The sequence below is a fragment of the Pan troglodytes genome, chromosome 20, assembly GCF_028858775.2.
Source record: "Pan troglodytes isolate AG18354 chromosome 20, NHGRI_mPanTro3-v2.0_pri, whole genome shotgun sequence".
NCBI classification, from domain to species: domain Eukaryota; kingdom Metazoa; phylum Chordata; class Mammalia; order Primates; family Hominidae; genus Pan; species Pan troglodytes.
Window position 1 is genome coordinate 51,524,653 of NC_072418.2, and position 18,813 is coordinate 51,543,465.

General features: G+C 52.7%; 1 protein-coding gene across 1 annotated transcript in view; it reads left to right on the top strand.

Annotated features, from left to right (window-relative positions):
• Positions 1-18,524, top strand: part of SULT2B1 (sulfotransferase family 2B member 1) — a 48,348-nt gene extending 29,824 nt beyond the window's left edge. The window contains exons 3-7 of the mRNA XM_001171142.7: positions 6,379-6,587; positions 10,758-10,884; positions 11,874-11,968; positions 15,818-15,998; positions 18,229-18,524. Coding sequence (XP_001171142.1) covers positions 6,379-6,587; positions 10,758-10,884; positions 11,874-11,968; positions 15,818-15,998; positions 18,229-18,500 — 884 coding nt within the window. The 3' untranslated portion in view covers positions 18,501-18,524. The remainder of the gene's footprint in view (positions 1-6,378; positions 6,588-10,757; positions 10,885-11,873; positions 11,969-15,817; positions 15,999-18,228) is intronic.
• The last annotated feature ends 289 nt before the right edge of the window (positions 18,525-18,813 follow it).

The following is an 18,813-nucleotide window of genomic DNA, read 5'->3' on the forward strand; positions in this document are numbered from 1 at the left end:
TCCCGAGTAGCTGGGACTACAGGCGCCCACCACCACGCCCGGCTAATTTTTTGTATTTTTAGTAGAGACGGGGTTTCACCGTGTTAGCCAGGATGGTCTCGATCTCCTGACCTTGTGATCCACCCGCTTCGGCCTCCCAAAGTGCTGGGATTACAGGCGTGAGCCACCGTGCCCGGCCGAGAGTTCTTTATATGATGTGAGTACAGATCCTTGATCAGATACTTGTTTTGCAAATATTTTCTCCCAATCTATGGCTTGTCTTTTCATTTTCATATCAGCGTCTTCTCAGAGTATGTTTTATTATTATTATATCATTATTATTATTATTATTATTAGAGATGAAGTCTCGCTCTGTCACCCAGGCTGGAGTGTAGTGGTGCCATCTTGGCTTACTGCAACCTCCGCCTCCTGGGTTCAAGCGATTCTCCTGCCTCAACCTCCCGAGTAGCTGGGATTACAGGTGCCCGCCACCATGCCTGGCTAATTTTTGAATTATTAGTAGAGACGGGGTTTTGCCATGTGGGCCAGGCTGGTCTCGAACCCCTGACCTCAGGTGATCCACCTGCCTCGGCCTCCCAAAGTGCAGGGATTACAGGCGTGAGCCACTGTGACCAGCCTTGATTTTGCTTATGTTTTTCTTTCTCCTTATACCTTGACATTGTCCCATCTTGGAACTTTAAACAAATAAGTTTCTGGGTTTTTTTAATAGTTCCATGGTATTTCATAACATAGGATATACAATAATTCTTGCTTAACCAGTTTCCTAGTGACTGATATTAATGTTCAATCTTTTGCCTATGTATACAGTGTAAACTTTAAACACAATGCCTTGTACGTGCAGTACTTGGCATTGAACACACTTATCTCTAGGACAAATATCTGGACATAGAATTGCTTGGTCAGAGTCTGTACATTTGTAATTTTGATATGTAATGGCTACATTTCCCTCTGTAGAGATTGTGGAAGCTTGTTCTCTGAGCCGGGGGTGTGGTTCACACCTGTAATCCCAGCACTTTGGGAGGTCGAGGCAGGCGGATCACTTGAGGCCAGGAGTAGGTGACCAGCCTGGCCTACATGACCCCATATCTACTAAAAATACAAAAATTAGCTGGGCATGGTGGCGCGCGCCTGTGGTCCCAACTACTCGGAAGGCTGAGGCATGAGAATTGCTTGAACTGGGGAGGCAGAGGTTGTAGTGAGCCAAGATCGTACCAATGCACTCCAGTCTGGGCAACAGAGCGAGACCCTGTCTCAAAATAAAATGAAAAAAGAATTATTTGCAGTCAGGCACAGTGGCTCATGCCTGTAATCCCAGCACTTTGGGAGGCCAAGGCAAGTGGATAGCTTAAGCCCAGGAGTTCAAGACCAGCCTGAGCAACATGGCAAAATCCTATCTCTACAAAAAAAAAAATTAGCCAGGCGTGGTCGTGCGTGCCTGTAGTCCCAGCTACTTGGGAGGCTGAGGTGGGAGAATCACCTGAGCCTAGAAGGTTGAGGCTGCAGTGAGCCATGATTGTGCCATAACACTCCAGCCTGGGGAAGAGTGAGACCTTGACTCAGAAAACAAAACAAAACAAAACAAAACAAAACTTAACAAAACAGCCGGGCATGGTGGCATGCACCTGGAATCCCAGCTACTCAGGAGGTTGAGGCTCAATCATCACTTGACCCCGGGAGGTGGAGGTTGCAGTGAGCCGAGATTGCACCACTGAACTGCAGCCTGGATGACAGAGCAAGAGTATGTCTCAGAGAGACAGAAAGAGAGAGAGAGAGAAAAATAAAGAATTATTTGCACACATTACGTGGCTATTATTTAGAAAATAACATGTGGCCAGGTGCAGTGGCTCATACCTACAATCCCAACACTTTGGGAGGCCGAAGTGGGAGGATTGCTTGAGCCCAGGATTTCAAGACCAGCCTGGGCAACATAGCAAGACCCTGTCTCTGTTAAAAAAAAATTTTTTTGTAAGAAAAAAACAGAATAGGCCAGGCGCAGTGGCTCATGCCTGTAATCCCAACACTTCGGGAGGCCGAGGCAGGCGGATCACTTGAGGTCAGGAGTTTGAGACCAGCCTGACTAACATGGAGAAACCCCATCTCTACTAAAAATACAAAGTTAGCTGGGCGTGGTGGTGCATGCCTGTATTCCCAGCTACTCGGGAGGCTGAGGCAAGAGAATCACTTGAACCCTGGAGGTGGAGGTTGCAGTGAGCCGAGATCATGCCATTGCACTCCAGCCTAGGCAACAAGAGCAAAACTCTGTCTCAAAAATAAAAAATAAAAAAACAGAATAGAAGAAAATACCAAGTGTGGCAAGGATGTTGAGAAAATGGGGCCCTTGTGCACTGTTGGTGAGCATGTAGAATGGTACAGCTGCTATGGAAAACAGTTTGGCAGTTCCTCAAAAAATTAAAGATAGAATTACCATATTAACTCAGCAGTTCCACTTCCAGGAATATGCCCAAAAGAACTAAATACTAGGTGGGGGCACTCTGACAGATATTTGTACACCAATGTTCATAGCCACGTTATTTGCAATGACCAAAAGCTGAAACTATCCAAATATCTGCCATTCATGAATGAATGGATAAACAAATTATGCTATATTCATACAATGGAATATTATTCAGCTGTAAAAAGGAAGGAAATTCGTCCGGGTGCAGTGGCTCATGCCTGTAATCCCAGCACTCTGGGAGGCCGAGGCGGGCGGATCACCTGAGGTCAGGAGTTCAAGACCAGCCTGGCCAAAATGGCCAAACCCCGTCTCTACTAAAAATACAAAAATTAGCCGGGCCTGGTGGTGCACGCCTGTAGTCCCGGCTGCTTGGGAAGCTGAGGCATGAGAATCGCTGGAACCCAGGAGGCGGAGGTTGCAGTGAGTGGAGATTGCGCCACTGCACTCCAGCCTGGGCGACAGAGCCAGACTGTCTCAAACAAACAAACAAAAGGCCAGGCACAGTGGCTTACGCCTGTAATCCCAGCACTTAGGGAGGCTGAGGCAGGCAGATCACGAGGTGAAGAGATTGAGATCATCCTGACCAACATGGTGAAACCCCGTCTCCACTAAAAATACAAAAATTAGCTGGGCATGCTGGCATGCGCCTGTAGTCACAGCTATTCGGGAAGCTGAGGCAGGAGAATCACTTGAACCCGGGAGGTGGAGGTTGCAGTGAGCTGAGATCGCGCCACTGCACTCCAGCCTGGAAACACAGCAAGACTCCGTCTCAAACAAACAAAAAACACCACACACAGGAATAGCTAAAATAGGGTGCAGCCACTTCCTCTAGGGCTGAAGCCAAACTCCCAAGAAAGAAAGAAATTGGGAAGAAGGACTTGCCTGCCCAACCGGCTCCCCACACAAGATTAGAGTTTCGCTGCAGAGGTATGGTCATGACCCACTGGGTGACTGAGAAGTTCACTGAGGTGCAACAGGCCACTGAAATTTGCTAGGGGGAGGGGTAAACGTCACTGCGTGTCTAGTGCAGAGCTGGCCCCTGTCCATCACAAGATCCCGCTGAGAGGAGCCCGTGAGAATCAGGAAGAGCCCCATCCTCATTCAGTGTTCCTCTAGCGCCCTCTGCTGACAAGGTTTAACACTGAGCTAGCTGGCAGAGGAGAAATGTTTACAGGGTCCAGCTTCAATATCACAAAACGGGAGAGAGGCATGAAGTTGGAGCCACCAGCCTGTAAACTGATAACTGGTACAAGGTGGTTGTTAGAATGAAATCCAGTGAATGGATTGGATGTGGTGGCTTACGCCTGTAATCCCAGCACTTTGGGAGGCCAAGGCAGGAGGATCGCTAGAGGCCAGGAGCTCCAGACCAGCCTGGGCAACACAGTGAGACCCCATCTCTACAAAAATTTTAAAAATTAGGTGGGCGCAGGCTGGGCATGGTGGCTCATGCCTATAATCCCAGCACTTTGGGAGGCCAAGGCAGGTGGATCACCTGAGGTCAGGAGTTTGAGACCAACCTGGCCAACATGGCAAAACCCCATCTCTACTAAAAATACAAAAACTAGCCAGGCATGGTGGCACACTTCTAGTCCCAGCTACTTGGGAGGCTGAGGCAGGAGAATTGCTTGAATCCAGGAGGCAGAGGTTTCAGTGAGCCGAGATAGAGCCAGGAGGCAGAGGTTTCAGTGAGCCGAGATAGAGCCACTGCACTCCAGCCTGGGCAACAGAGTGAGACTCCTTCTCAAAAAAAAAAAAAAAAAAAAAAAAGGGTACATGTGGTCTAGCTACTCCAGAGGCTGAGGTGGGAGGATCACTTGAGCCTGGGAGTTGGAGGCTGAAGCTGAAGTAAGCTGTGACTGCAACAGTGCACTCCAGCCCAGGTCACAGAGCGGAATCCTGTCTCAAAAAGAATTAAATGCAATGAATACTAACAGAAAGTAATTTTGAACGTAATTGTTTCTCTTCTGAACAGCCTGTGGTCTCCTGAAATTCAAAACTGTGAATTGGGTCCTTGATGAGGTCCCTTTCCACTAGGTAACATTCTGTGGCTCCCCACAGAAATAAAGAGGTGAACCTCAGCCGGGCGCAGTGGCTTACTCCTGTAATCCCAGCACTTTGGGAGGCTGAGGCAGGTGGGATCACTGGAGGTCAAGAGTTCGAGACCAGCCTGGCTAACATGGTGAAATCCCATCTCTACTAAAAATACCAAAAATTAGCCAGGCATGGTGGTGCATGCCTGTAACCCCAGCTACTAGGGAGGCTGAGGCAGGAGAATTGCTTGAAACCGGGAGGCGGAGGTTGCAGTGAGCCAAGATCGCGCCATTGCACTCCAGCTTGGGCAACAAGAGCAAAACTCCATCTCAAAAAGAAAAAAGGTGGGGGGAGGGGGGAGGGATAGCATTAGGAGATATACCTAATGTTAAATGACAAGTTAATGGGTGCAGCACACCAACATGGCACATGTATACATATGTAACTAACCTGCACGTTGTGCACATGTACCCTAAAACTTAAAGTATAATTAAAAAAAAGGGGTGACCCCCAAAAGTGGGCAGTGAAAAGTGAAAAGCGCAGAGATTTTTATGTCCAGACACCTGGGTTCAATTCCAGCTTTCTCCATGTATTAAAGGAGTGCCTGCTGGGCATGATGCCTCTGCTCCCAGCACCTTGGGAGGCTGAGGCAGGAGGATTGCTTGAGCCCAGGAGTTCAAGACCAGCCTGGGCACCATAGTGGGGCCGTATGTCTACTAAAAATAAAAATAAGGAATTAGCCAGGTGTGGTTGTGTGCACCTGTGGTCTCAGCTACTCGGGAGGCTGAGGCTGGAGGATCTCTTAAGCCCGGGATTTCAAGGCTGCAGTGAGCTGTGATCACACCACTGCACTCCAGCCTGGGCGACAGAGCAAGATTCTGTCCCCGAAAAAATAAATAAGTAAAGCAATTCTGGCTGTACTAATAGATCAGCCTCAGAATTTCAGCGGCTGAAGCCAAGTTTGTTTCTTGTTCCTATAAACTGTAGTTGGTGCAGGAAGGGTGGAAGGAGGTTGGTGGGGGGATATCCATGCATTCCCAGACATTTGGTTCCTTCCATCTTATGGCTCTGCCATCCCCGGGAGTCCCAGATTCTCCCCTGGAGTCTCTGTATCCAGGAGCAGAGAGGGAGTGGAGAGTCACGTGGCGTGCATTTATGGGCCAGGCCTGGAAATAGCCGCACATCACATCGCCGCCACCTACACTTCCTTGGCCAGACCCAGTCTCTTGGCCCCACACATAGCAGCAGGGGAGAAGAGAAAAGGTCATCACGCCATATTCCCAGCAGAAAAATGAAATGGGGTTGGGTGGACAGCTCACCAGTCTCTGCCCTGCACCACTTTCCTAGCTTTGTCCCCTTGGACGAGCGACATGGTTTCTGTAAGGCTCAGTTTCTGGCTCCGAAAATGAGGTTAAGCAACCTTGCCTTCTCTGCCAGCTGTAAGGAATCAGTGTGATAAAATAGGTGGTAAATTGCTCAATAAATGCTGTCAGGCAGGGCGTGGTGGCTCACGGCTGTAATCCCAGCAGTTTGGGAGGCCGAGGTAGGCAGAGCACCTGAGGTCAGGAGTTCGAGACCAGCCTGGCCAACATGGGGAGACCTCGTCTCTACTAAAAATGCAAAATTAGCCAGGCGTGGTGGTGGGCGCTTGTAATGCTAGCTACTCGGCTGAGGCTGAGGCAGGAGAATTGCTTGAGCCTGGGAGGTGGAGGTTGCAGTGAGCCGAGATTGCGCCATTGCACTCCAGCCTGGGCAACAGAGTAAGACTCTGTCTTAAAAAAAAATAATAAAAGGTGGCAAATTGCTCAATAAGTGCTGTTGTGATTATTCTGATGATATCTCCCTCTTCAGCCCTCCCGCACCCAATTAATCTGCTCGATTTCTCCCAACAGGCACGACCTGGATGATCGAGATCATCTGCTTAATCCTGAAGGAAGGGGATCCGTCCTGGATCCGCTCCGTGCCCATCTGGGAGCGGGCACCCTGGTGTGAGACCATTGTGGGTGCCTTCAGCCTCCCGGACCAGTACAGCCCCCGCCTCATGAGCTCCCATCTTCCCATCCAGATCTTCACCAAGGCCTTCTTCAGCTCCAAGGCCAAGGTTGGGAGGAGGGGTGTGTGTCAGTTGGGAGGGGCTGCATGGGTGTGTGGGGTAATGGGTGGACGGAGCATAACTCATTGATTCATTCAGCACCTATTTGTTAAGCACCTACTATGTGCCTGACTCTGATCTAGCACAGTGGTCAATATACACACAGAAATGCCTGCCCTTTGGCAGGGAGCGATGGCTCACGCCTGTAGTCCCAGTACTTTGGGAGGCTGAGGCGGGAGGATCACTTTGGGCCAGGAGTTTGAGACCAGCTTGGGCAACATAGTGAGACCACGTCACTACAAGAAATTTTAAACATCAGTCAGGCGTGGTGGCACACACTTGTAAGTCCCAGCTACTTGGAATGCTGAGGTGGGAGGATCACTTGAGCCCAGCAGGTCAAGGCTGCACTGAGCTGAAATCACCTTACTGCACTCCAGCCTAGGCAACAGGGCAAGACTCAGTCTCAAAAAAAAAAAAAAAAAAAAAGCCAGTGCCGGCATGGTGGCTCACGCCTGTAATCCCAGCACTTTGGGAGGCAGAGGCAGGCAGATCACTTGAGGCCAGGAGTTCAGTACCAGCCTGGCCAACATGGTGAAACCATGTCTCTACTAAAAATACAAAAATTAGTCGGATCTGGTGGTGGGTGCCTGTAATCCCATCTACTCAGGAGGCTAAGGCAGGAGAATTGCTGGAACCTGGGAGGTGGAGGTTGCAGTGAGCTGAGATGGCACCACTGCACTCCAGCCTGGGAGACAGACCAAGATTTCATCTCAAAAAAAAAAAAAAAAAAAATTACAGCCAGGCGCAGTGGCTCACATTTGTAATCCCAGCACTTTGGGAGGCCAAGGTGGGCAGATCACCTGAGGTCAGGAGTTTGAGACCATCCTGACCAACATGGAGAAAACCTGTCTCTACTAAAAATACAAAGTTAGCTGGGCGTGGTGGCACATGCCTGTAATCTCAGCTACTTGGGAGGCTGAGGCAGGAGAATCGCTTGAACCCAGGAGGCGGAGGTTGTGGTGAGCTGAGATCACGCCATTGCACTCCAGCCTAGGCACAAGAGCGAAACTCCGTCTTAAAATAAAAAACCATATATTATATTACATATTATAATAATTTAATAGTATTACAATATACTTTAATTATATTTAATATTTATATATTTAATATATAATAACATAATACACTATAATATAATATATAAAATGTCTGATGGGATAAATTTACATTGGGGGAAGAGGGCTGGAGATAGAGTTAGAGGTGGGTGTGGGGCTGCAATTATAAATAAGGAGGTCAAGGGGGCCCCCAGTGAGTAAAAACCCGGGAGGTGATGGTGGGAGCCACAGAGGTTTCTAGAGGAAGAGCATTTCAGGCAAGAGGGAAAAGCAGGTGCAAAGGCCCTGAGGTGGGTGTATCTGAGGTGCAAGAAGGAGGTCGGTGTGGCCGGAGCCAAGTGAGCAAGTGGGGAAAGGAGTGGAGATGAGGTCCGGGTGGGGAGGCAACAGGGGCCAAAATGTGCAGGGCCGCGTGGGCCCGGTGAGGACTTGAGCTCTGACCGAGTGACGAGGCAGCGCGGCAGGGATCGCAGCAGAGGAGGAGCCCGAGCGGGCTTAGGCTTCACCGGCGCCCTCTGGCGGTCAGATGGGGACCGACTGTCGAGAGAGCAGAAGCCGGGAAGCTCGAGAGGCGGCGCTGGCCGGGGTCCAGGGGAGGGGACGGTGGCTGGACTAGGGTGGTGGTCACGGAGGTATTTTGAAGGTGAGACCGGGAGGATTTGCTGACAGACTGGATGTGGGTGTGAGAGAAAGGGATGAGTCAAGGGTGACTCCAAGGTTTCGGCGGAAGCAACCGTCAGGATTGGGCAACTGGGAAGGGGAGGGAGGGAGGGGAGCAGGCGGGGGAGGAAGACACGGGCTCTGCGGCGGCCCATCCCACGTCCAGCAGAGGCTGCCGGTGGGCACAGAAATGCACCCATCGGAATCTGAGGGGAGACTAGGGCTGACACGTCCATTTGCAATTCCTTGGCACATATATTCTGTAATTAATCGAAGCTCCAGGACTGGGTGATATCGCCAAGGAATTGAGCGTGGACAGAGCAGAGAGGGGGGCTGCAATCAGGAAGTCCCCAAGACCACCCTCAGGCTCAACGACTTAGCAAAACTCATAGTGTTCAGCAAAGCTGCTGGATTCCCGGGTTATAGTCAATTACAATGAAAGCAAAAGTGAAAATCAGGCAAGGGGGCCGGGCGCGGTGGCTCACGCCTGAAATCCCAGCACTTTCAGAGGCCAAGGTGAGCAGTTGATTGAGCCCAGGAGTTCAAGACCAGCTGGGCAACTTAGAAACACCCATCTCTACAAAAAAGTTTAAAAATTCGTCACGTGTAGTGGCATACACCTGTAGTCCCAGCTACTTGGGAGGCTGAGGTAGGAAGATCACTTGAGCCTGGGAGTTTGAGGCTGCAGTGAGCCACGATTGTGCCACAGGCACTCCAGCCTCAAGGACAGAACAAGACCTTGTTTCTTTTTTCTTTTTCTTTCTTTTTTCTTTTTTTTTTTTTCTTTTTTTGAGACAGAGTTTCCCTCTTGTTGCCCAGGCTGGAGTGCAATGGCACGATCTTGGCTCACTGCAACCTCTGCCCCTCTGCCTCCAGGGTTCAAGCGATTCTCTTGCCTCAGCCTCCCAAATAGCTGGGATTACAGGTGCCCACCACCATGCCCAGCTAATTCTTTGTATTTTCAGTAGAGACGGGGTTTCACCATGTTGACCAGGCTGGTCTCGAACACCTGACCTCAGGTGATCCACCCGCCTTAGCCTCCCAAAGTGTTGGGATTACAGGTGTGAGCCACAGCGCCTGGCCGACAAGACCTTGTTTCTAAAAAATAAGACTAGGCTGGGCATGGTGGCTCATGCCTGTAATCCCAGCACTTGGGGAGGCCGAAGCAGATGGATCACTTGAGGTCAGGAGTTTGAGACCAGCCTGGCCAACATGGCGAAAACCCGTCTCTACTAAAAATACAAAAATTAGCCAGGCATGGTGGCACCCACCTGTAGTCCCAGCTACTCGGGAGGCTGAGGCAGGCAAATTGCTTGAACCTGGGAGGCAGAGGTTGCAGTGAGCTGAGATCGTGCCACTGCACTCCAGCCTGGGAGACACAGCGAGACTTCGTCTAAAAAAAACAAAACAAAACAAAAAAATCCAAGGGATTAGGAAATACCTCTCAGGACCTAGGGGCAAGGGCCAGGCCTTTCTCTGGGCAGAAAGGAATCCTCTACAGCACAGGAATCAGGAGGGAGCCCTGGAAAGCACCAACGTTATTACAAGACCTCACACCAGCAGCCACGTTTCTCTAAGTCTGTTTTCATTTAGTTTTTGGTGGATCTGGGGGTGTTTTGTTTTGTTTTTTGGTTTATTTGTTTTTGAGGCAGGGTCTCGTTCTGTCATGTAGGCTGGAGTGCAGTGGTGTGATCACAGCTCACTGCAGCCTCGACCTCCCGGGCTCAAGTGATCCTCCTGCCTTAGCCTCCCGAGTAGCTGGGACCACAGGCACGCACCACCACACTCAGCTAATTTTTGTATTCTTTGTAGAATGGGGGTCTCATTATGTTGTCCAGGCTGGTCTCGAATTCCTGGGTTCAAGTTATCCTCCTGTCTCGTCCTCCCAAAGTGCTGGGATTACAGACATGAGCCACCGCAGCTGGCCAAGTGTTCTTTCTCAGCCTCCCTCCCTTTATTCCTTTGTCATTCCCTCAAGCAATTTCCAGAGCCTCCTGTGTGTGGGGCTCTGGGCTAAGGCTCTAGGAACGAGTAAGACCTTGCCTGTCCTCAAGGGGTTCCTCCATCGGTGAGTAACCAACATGGTAAAACCCCATCTCTACTAAACATACAAAAATTATCCTGATGTGGTGGCACGCTCCTGTAGTCCCAGCTACTCAGGAGGCTGACGCAGGAGAATCGCCTGAACCCAGGAGGCAGAGGTTGCAATGAGCTGAGATGGCGCCACTGCACTCCCGCCTGGGCGAAACAGAGTCAGACTCCATCGCAAAAAAAAAAAGAGTCTGCCCTGAGTCCTTCCTGCTTCAGGGTCAGAAGAGAGGGGTCTCCAGGGCAGGAGGCCTCAGGGGCTGGGGTCTTGCCTGTGTCTGATGCCTTCTCCCCTCTCCTCACCATCCGCACACAGGTGATCTACATGGGCCGCAACCCCCGGGACGTTGTGGTCTCCCTCTATCATTACTCCAAGATCGCCGGGCAGTTAAAGGACCCGGGCACACCCGACCAGTTCCTGAGGGACTTCCTCAAAGGCGAAGGTGGGGACAGGGTAAAGCGGGGCAGGAGGGGTGGGGAGGAGCCCCAGAGGACCCTGATGGGCAGAGGGACAGAGGAGGGGTAAGAAAGGGAGAGAGACAGAGACACAGGGCATCAAAAGGGGCAATAGAGACAGAGAGCAGGCGGCCAGGAGAAGAAGAGACGGAGGGAGAGAGGCTGAGAGACCGAAAGACGCAGGACAGGCAAAGGACAGAGGAGACAGAGACAGGGAGAGACACAGATACAAAAAGACTGAGAGAGAGGGCAACAAAAGAGACAGGGGCCCGGCACGGTGGCTCATGCCTGTAATCCCAGCACTTTGGGAGGCTGAGGCAGGCGGATCACAAGGTCAGGAGATTGAGACCATCCTGGCTAACATGGTGAAACCCCGTCTCTACTAAAAATACAAAAAATTAGCCGGGTGTGGTGGCGGTGCCTGTAGTCCCAGCTACTCGGGAGGCTAAGGCAGGAGAATGGCTTGAACTTGGGAGGCGGAGCTTGCAGTGAGCCGAGATCGTGCCACTGCACTCCAGCCTGGGCAACAGAGTGAGACTCCGTCTCAAAAAAAATAAAACATAAAAAGAGATAAGGAAATAAATGCAGAAAGAGAGATAGAGTCAGAGAGAGACAGGGAGAGACAAGGAAACAGGAGGAGACAGGCCCCTGGTACTAAGAAAGGCAGCGCCCTTTGGCCACGTGTTCCTTTCTCTGCTGCTGTCAGAGACCCTGGCTTTGGAGGGAAATCCAAGTGTGTGGAGGCGGACTGAATGGACAGATAGACAAAGGCCCCCCAAGACGGGCAACCAGGGGAGAAGCAGGTTGGAAGAGCCCCAGAACTTGGTGGAAATGTGGGGGCTCTGGGGGAGGGCATCCAGCTCTGGGGGCTGGACCTGGGGGTTTGTGGGGCACAGCCAGTTAGACCCATGAGCCCCAGTGGGGCTGGGGGATCCCCGCCACTCAGCCCTCACCCCACTTGTCCCTCTGCCCACAGTGCAGTTTGGCTCCTGGTTCGACCACATTAAGGGCTGGCTTCGGATGAAGGGCAAAGACAACTTCCTATTTATCACCTACGAGGAGCTGCAGCAGGTGAGTCCCCACCTCCTCCAGGTGCAGCGTCCCCCCTATACCCTCTGCTCACACCCCACACTCTCCCCTTCCCGAGGGTCTCAGGACCCCTCCGCCTCCCCATGCAATGCACCAGCCCCTGGGGATACTGCAGGAACAGAACAGAGGCCCTGAGCCTGTGAGCAAGACCACAGACAAAATCCCTAAACCACACAGCAGGCTGGCGGGGCAGAGGAGCTAAGGAGCAAAGGCGAGTGGGAAGGAAGATAAGGAATGGGCAGGGGCGAGATTTAACCCAGGAGGGTTGGCCGGACACAGTGGCAGTGGCTCACACCTGTAATCCTAATGCTTTGGGAGCCTGAGGCGGGAGGACCCCTTGAGCCCAAGAGGTCAAGGCCACAATGAGCTATGATGGTGCCACTGTACTCCGGCCTGGGCAACAGAGCAAAACCCTGTCTCAAAAGAGAGAGAGAAGGCCAGGTGTGGTGGTTCACACCTGTAATGCCAGCACTTTGGGAGCCCAAGGCAGGTGGATAACTTCAGGTCAGGAGTTCGAGACCAGCCTGGCCAACATGGTGAAACCCCATCTCTACTAAAAATACAAAAATTAGCCGGGCACAGTGGCACATGCCTGTAGTCCCAGCTGCTCAGGAGGCTAAGGTAGGAGAATGGCTTGAACCTGGGAGGCGGAGGTTGCAGTGGGCTGAGATCGCAGCACTGCACTCCAGCCTGGGTGACAGAGCAAGACCTTGTTCCAAAAAATAGAAAGAAAAAAGATTGAACCACATGAAATGCCTGTATTCAACCAGTTTTTATTTATTTTTATTTTATTTAATTAATTTATTTATTTTTGAGACAGAGTTTCGCTCTTGTGGCCCAGGATGGAGTGCAATGGCATGATCTCGGCTCACCGCAACCTCCAACTCCCACGTTCAAGCAATTCTCCCGCCTCAGCTTCCCAAGCAGCTGGGATTACAGGCATGCACCACCATGCCCGGCTAATTTTGCATTTTTAGTAGAGACGGGGTTTCTCCATGTTGGTCAGGCTGGTCTTGAACTCCTGACCTCAGGTGATCCACCCACCTCGGCCTCCCAAAGTTTTTATATTTGGACCAGTTATATATTTATATAACTGGTCGGCCCCGCCAACTAGTTTTTATTTTAAGATGGTAATTTTGGCTGGGCCCGACGGTGGCTCATGCCTGTAATCCCAACACTTTGGGAGGCCGAGGTAGGCAGATCACCTGAGCTCAGGAGTTCCAGACCAGCCTTGCCAACATGGTGAAACCCCGTCTCTGCTAAAAATACAAAAAAATTAGGCGGCCATGGTGGCGGGCGCCTGTAGCCCCAGCTACTCGGGAGGCTGAGGCAGGAGAATCGCTTGAACCTGGGAGCTGGAGGTTGTGGTGAGCCAAGATCGCACCATTGCACTCCAGCTGGGTTATAGAGCAAGACTCTGTCTCCAGAAAAACAAAAACAAAAACAAAAAGGTAATTTTATATGGTTTTCCCAAATGTTGTTATTATCCCTATTTTATCGACGAGGAAACTGGAGGTTTGTAACTTAAGAGAGGTTCATAATTTGCCCAGGGCACATGGCTCTTGCCTGCAGACTCCATGTTTATTTTTTCCCACCCTGGTAACTTTCTTTTAATGGAAAGCTCCAGAAAAGGTGTCGGTGCTACTCCTCCCCCTCTTTTCCAGCAAGCATTCTTCTCCAAACCCAGAACTGGGCCACAGAGCCTAACAGCTTCTGGGCTGCCCCTGGGTGTGAGGCGCCGCCCACATGTTAGAATTTCTGGGACACGTCAGTGGTTCAAGAAAATAAAGAGATGGAAGGTTATGAAACCAGGAATGACCTGGAAAATCGGAGCCATGGGGTTGGCGGAGCTGACCAGAGGGCTGACCATGCTGGGTGCTGCATATCAGAAGGTAGTGATGGCCGGGCATGGTGGCTCATGCCTGTAATCCCAGCACTTTGGGAGGCCGAGGCAGGCGGATCACTTGAGATCAGGAGTTCGAGATCAGCCTGGCCAACGTGGTGAAATCCTGTCTCTATTAAAAATACAAAAATTAGCCAGACATGGTGGTGCATGCCTATAATCCCAGCTACTTTGGAGGCTGAGGCAGGAGAATCACTGGAACCCAGGAGGTGGAGGTTGCAGTAAGCCGAGATAGCACCACTGCACTCCAGCCTGGGTGACAGAGCGAGGCTTAGTCTCATTGTAATCCCAGCACTTTGGGAGGCCGAAGTGAGCAGATCACCCGAGGGTGGGAGTTCGAGACTACCCTGACCAACATGGAGAAACCCTGTCTTTACTAAAAATACAAAATTAGCCAGGCGTGGTGGCACATGCCTGTAATCCCAGCTACTCGGGAAGCTGAGGCAGGAGAATCGCTTGAACCCGGGAGGCAGAGGTTGCGGTGAGGCGAGATCACGCCATTGCACTCCAGCCTGGACGAAAAGAGCGAAACTCCGTCTAAAAAAAAAAGGCAGAGGGGCACAGGGGAGGACTAAGGGCTCCAGGGACCTGAGCTCCTCTCTGGCTGTGTGGCCTTGGACAAGTGTCTCTCCCTCTCTGGGCCTCTGTTTACCAATTGAGATAATGACACTTCCCTTGCAAAGCTGATGGTGGGATCGGCACAAATGTATGGGGGGCTTGGATCAGAGCTTGGTACATAGTAGACACTCAGAAAGGAAGGTGATATTTGAGCTGCAGCCGTGGCAATGGGCCCTTCTGGAAGCCCCATGCCAAGGCCCAGAGGGAGGAATGTGTAGGGAATGGTGAGTCCCAGAAGGAGAGGGTGGGAAAGGTATTGGAAGAGCTGTGACCAGACCACATCTGTTCTTTTTTTTTTGAGATGGAGTCTCACCCTGCCACCCAGGCTGTAGTATAGTGGTGAGATCTCGGCTCACTGCAACCTCCACCTCCCAGTTCAAACGATTCTCCTGCCTCAGTCTCCCGAGCACCTGGGATTACAGGTGCCCGCCACCACACCCAGCTAATTTTTGTATTGTTAGTAGAAACAGGGTTTTACCATGTTGGCCAGACTGGTCTCGAACTCCCGACACCTGTCTCAGCCTCCCAAAGTGCTGGGATTACAGGCATGAGCCACTGCACCTGCCCCACATCTGTGCTTGAAAGCCAGGTCTGGGTCTGGGACTCTGTCCCAGGGCACTCGGGAGCCACGGAAGAGTTGGGAGCCAGTGAGGAGCAGGGTCAGCTGGGGTGTGGGGGATGAGCTGGAGGGGGATGGAGACTGGAGGCAGGGAGGCTGTGGAGCAGCAGGCTGGGGCATGGGTCCAGGAAGGGGAGGATGAGGCCTAAGCAGTTCTAGGCTACAGGGACACAGAGGAGGGGATATGGCAAGGGGACACAGGTGGGGAGGGACAGGGCTCATGACGGACAGGGTTTGGGGGTGAGGGGTACCCAGAGAGGGAGGCCAGGCTCCTGGGTGGATGGTGGGGCCATCCTGCAATGGGGGCCTGGGGGAGGAGCAGGTTTGAGATGTAGACCAGCCAATGCCTGTCTCTAACCCAAAGGAGGGTGATTCCAGGTAAGGTGATGCACTGACCTCTGCCCCCGGATGTGACCTCTGCCCCCCACTATGACCTCTGCCCCCGGCTGTGACCTCTGCCCCAAGCCCACCTATTCCCTCCCACCTAGAGAACCCTCCAAAGACAGAAACTGCAAAAACCCTTAGAGGCGATATAGCCCAATCCCTCAGTTTGGAGTTGGGGAAACTGAGGCAAAGAGGCAGCGTCCCTCAGGCAGCCCCAGGTTAGGACCCAGACATGCGGATCCCAGGTTCCACGCTCCTTCCTTGGCCGAGTGCCCTCCCTCCGCTGACCCCTCTCCCCTGCCTGCAGGACTTACAGGGCTCCGTGGAGCGCATCTGTGGGTTCCTGGGCCGTCCGCTGGGCAAGGAGGCACTGGGCTCCGTCGTGGCACACTCAACCTTTGGCGCCATGAAGGCCAACACCATGTCCAACTACACACTGCTGCCTCCCAGCCTGCTGGACCACCGTCGCGGGGCCTTCCTCCGGAAAGGTGCGGGGGCTCTGGGGTTCAGAGCCCACTAGGCCACTGCCCGGCTGTGTGACCTGGGAGAGTTACTTAACCTCTCTGGGCCTCAGTTTCTCACCCAGCTGTAACATTGGGTGAACAGGGTCACTGTGGCCCCAGGGTTGATCACGCACGGGGCTTAGCACTGACTCAGCACACATGCCAGCCACCCGAGGCGTCCCCATCCAGAGAACTCCCAACGACAGCAAAACATCCAGGAGTACTGCCAACGCCAGGTTTACCCGAGAGAGATTTAGAGTCTTCATGAGTCCTCCTCCACGGCCATGTTCACGGCAGAAATACTCAAGCACTGGGTTACGGGGCGCAGGCGGCAGCATAGTTGTTTCCTCTTCCTGCTGTAACGAACACCACAAACTCCATGACTCAAAACAACACGTTTACTCATTTTTTTTTTTTTTTTTTTTTGGAAACAGTCTCGCTCTGTCGCCCAGGCTGGCTGGAGGTTGCAGTGGCGCGATGTCGGCTCACTGCGACCTCCACCTCCCAGGTTCAAGTGATTCTCCTTCCTCAGCATCCTTAAGTAGCTGAGACTACAGGCACCTGAAACCATGTCAGGTTAATTTTTGTATTTTTAGTAGAGATGGGGTTTCACCATGTTGGTCAGGATGGTCTCAATCTCCTGACCTTGTGATCCACCCGCCTCGGCCTCCCAAAGTGCTGGGATTACAGGCGTGAGCCACCGCGCCTGGCCTTTTCTTTTTTCTTTTCTTTTTTTTTTTTTGAGACGGAGTTTCACTCTTGTTGCCCGGGCTGGAGTGCAATGGCGCGATCTCGGCTCACAGCAACCTCCGCCTCCCAGGTTCAAGCAATTCTCCTGCCTCAGCCTCCCAAGTAGCTGTGACTATAGGCACCCACCACCACACCTGGCTAATTTTTTGTATTTTTAGTAGAGACAGGTTTTCACCGTGTTAGCCAGGATGGTCTCGATCTCCTGAGCACCCGCCTCTTCCTCCCAAAGTGCTGGGATTATAGGTGTGAGCCACTGCGCCCGGCCAAGTGAAGCATCTTCTAATCTCTGACCCTCCTCCCTTCTATAGGTACCCAGGTGATGACACTGAGCCCGCCCAGATACTTCAGGGTCCTCTCCCCATCTCCAGATCTTTAGCTTAATCCTATCTGCAAAATCCCTTTTGCCACATAAGGTCACATATTCACAGGTTCCAAGGATTAGAACGTGGATATGGAGGGAGTCCTTATTCAGCCCACCCCAGGGAACCCCTCCCCACAACCTCATTAAGGGTGCTGGGTAACATGGGGCACGTGCACTTGCTAAAAGGCAAACTACGGTCCTCTGAATGCCATGAGCCCCAGGTTTCCAGGTGAGGGGTGATGCCCCTGTGATAGCCCCACAATGAGAAAACCGAGGCTTGGGCGGGGTGCAGTGGCTCACACCTGTAATCCCAGCACTTTGGGAGCCGAGGCAGGTGGACCACCTGAGGTCAGGAGTTTGAGACCAGCCTGGCCAACATGGTTAAACACCATCTCTACTAAAAATATAAAAATTAGCCGGGCGTGGTGGTGCATGCCTGTAATCCCAGTTACTCGGGAGGCTGAGGCAGGAGAATCGCTTGAATCGGAGGTTGCAGTGAGCCGTGATCACACCACTGCACTCCAGCCTGGGCGACAGAGCGAGACTCCATCTCAAAAAGAAAAAAAATGGAAAACTGAGGCTTGGAGGGTTCCTGAGGCTCGCTTGCTGCGCCAATCAGCAAATTGTTTGCAAGCCCTGAGCACAGAGCCTGCAGAAGGGGGTCCCTTCCATGTCCAAGCAGTAATGGCTGCAGCATGGAGCGTTGTGGGGGCATTGAGACAGGAGGCCTTGTTCTAGCAGGGGAGGTTTGGGACTGGTCGCAGAGGAGGTGACACAAGCTGTAAGGTGGGCAGGAATTCAGGGTTGGAGGCAGAGGTTCTGGGCAGGGACTTAAAGGGTCCGGGATAAAGGGGAGGACTGGCAGGAATCCTGCAGTAGCAGAGGCAGTGAGGGCGGAGGTGAGAACGGCGCCAGGTGACGGGCCAAGACTCTGCCACCATAGGACACAAAGGGGGCAATGTGGAGGGTAGGGAGGACGGTGTTTCTGGCAAAGGGAACACCTCGCCAAAGGCCGGGAAAGGGAAAGAGGTTGCTGGAATGTTGGAGGTAGGGGCGCAGTGCTCCCCAGAGGCTCCTCACCCCCTGGTGCCCCCTCTTCTCCAGGGGTCTGCGGCGACTGGAAGAACCACTTCACGGTGGCCCAGAGCGAAGCCTTCGATCGTGTCTACCGCAAGCAGATGTGGGGGATGCCGACCTTCCCCTGGGATGAAGACCCGGAGGACGGCAGCCCAGACCCTGCGCCCAGCCCTGAGCCTGAGCCCAAGCCCAGCCTTGAGCCCAACACCAGCCTGGAGCGTGAGCCCAGACCCAACTCCAGCCCCAGCCCCGGCCCCGGCCCCGGCCAGGCCTCTGAGCCCCCGCACCCGAGACCCTGAGAATAAACACGTCGCTTCTGCCCAGGTTCCTTGATGCGCTGTGGCAGGGCAGGCAGCGGGGCATGGAGAATCCTCACCACACCAAGGCTTCCAGAGGCCGGGGTCCCCGACTCAGAGTCCCGCCCAGAGGCAAAGGTGCTGCAGGAACCCAGCGCTGGGCATCTCACTTCCCGGGGTGGGGGCCTGACTCCCCAGTCTGAGGGAGGAGGGGGCTGGGGGCCTGGACTCCTGGGTCTGAGGGAGGAGGGGCTGGGAGGCTGCACTCCCGGGTCTGAGGGAGGAGGGTCTGGAGGCCTGGACCCCTCAGTCTGAG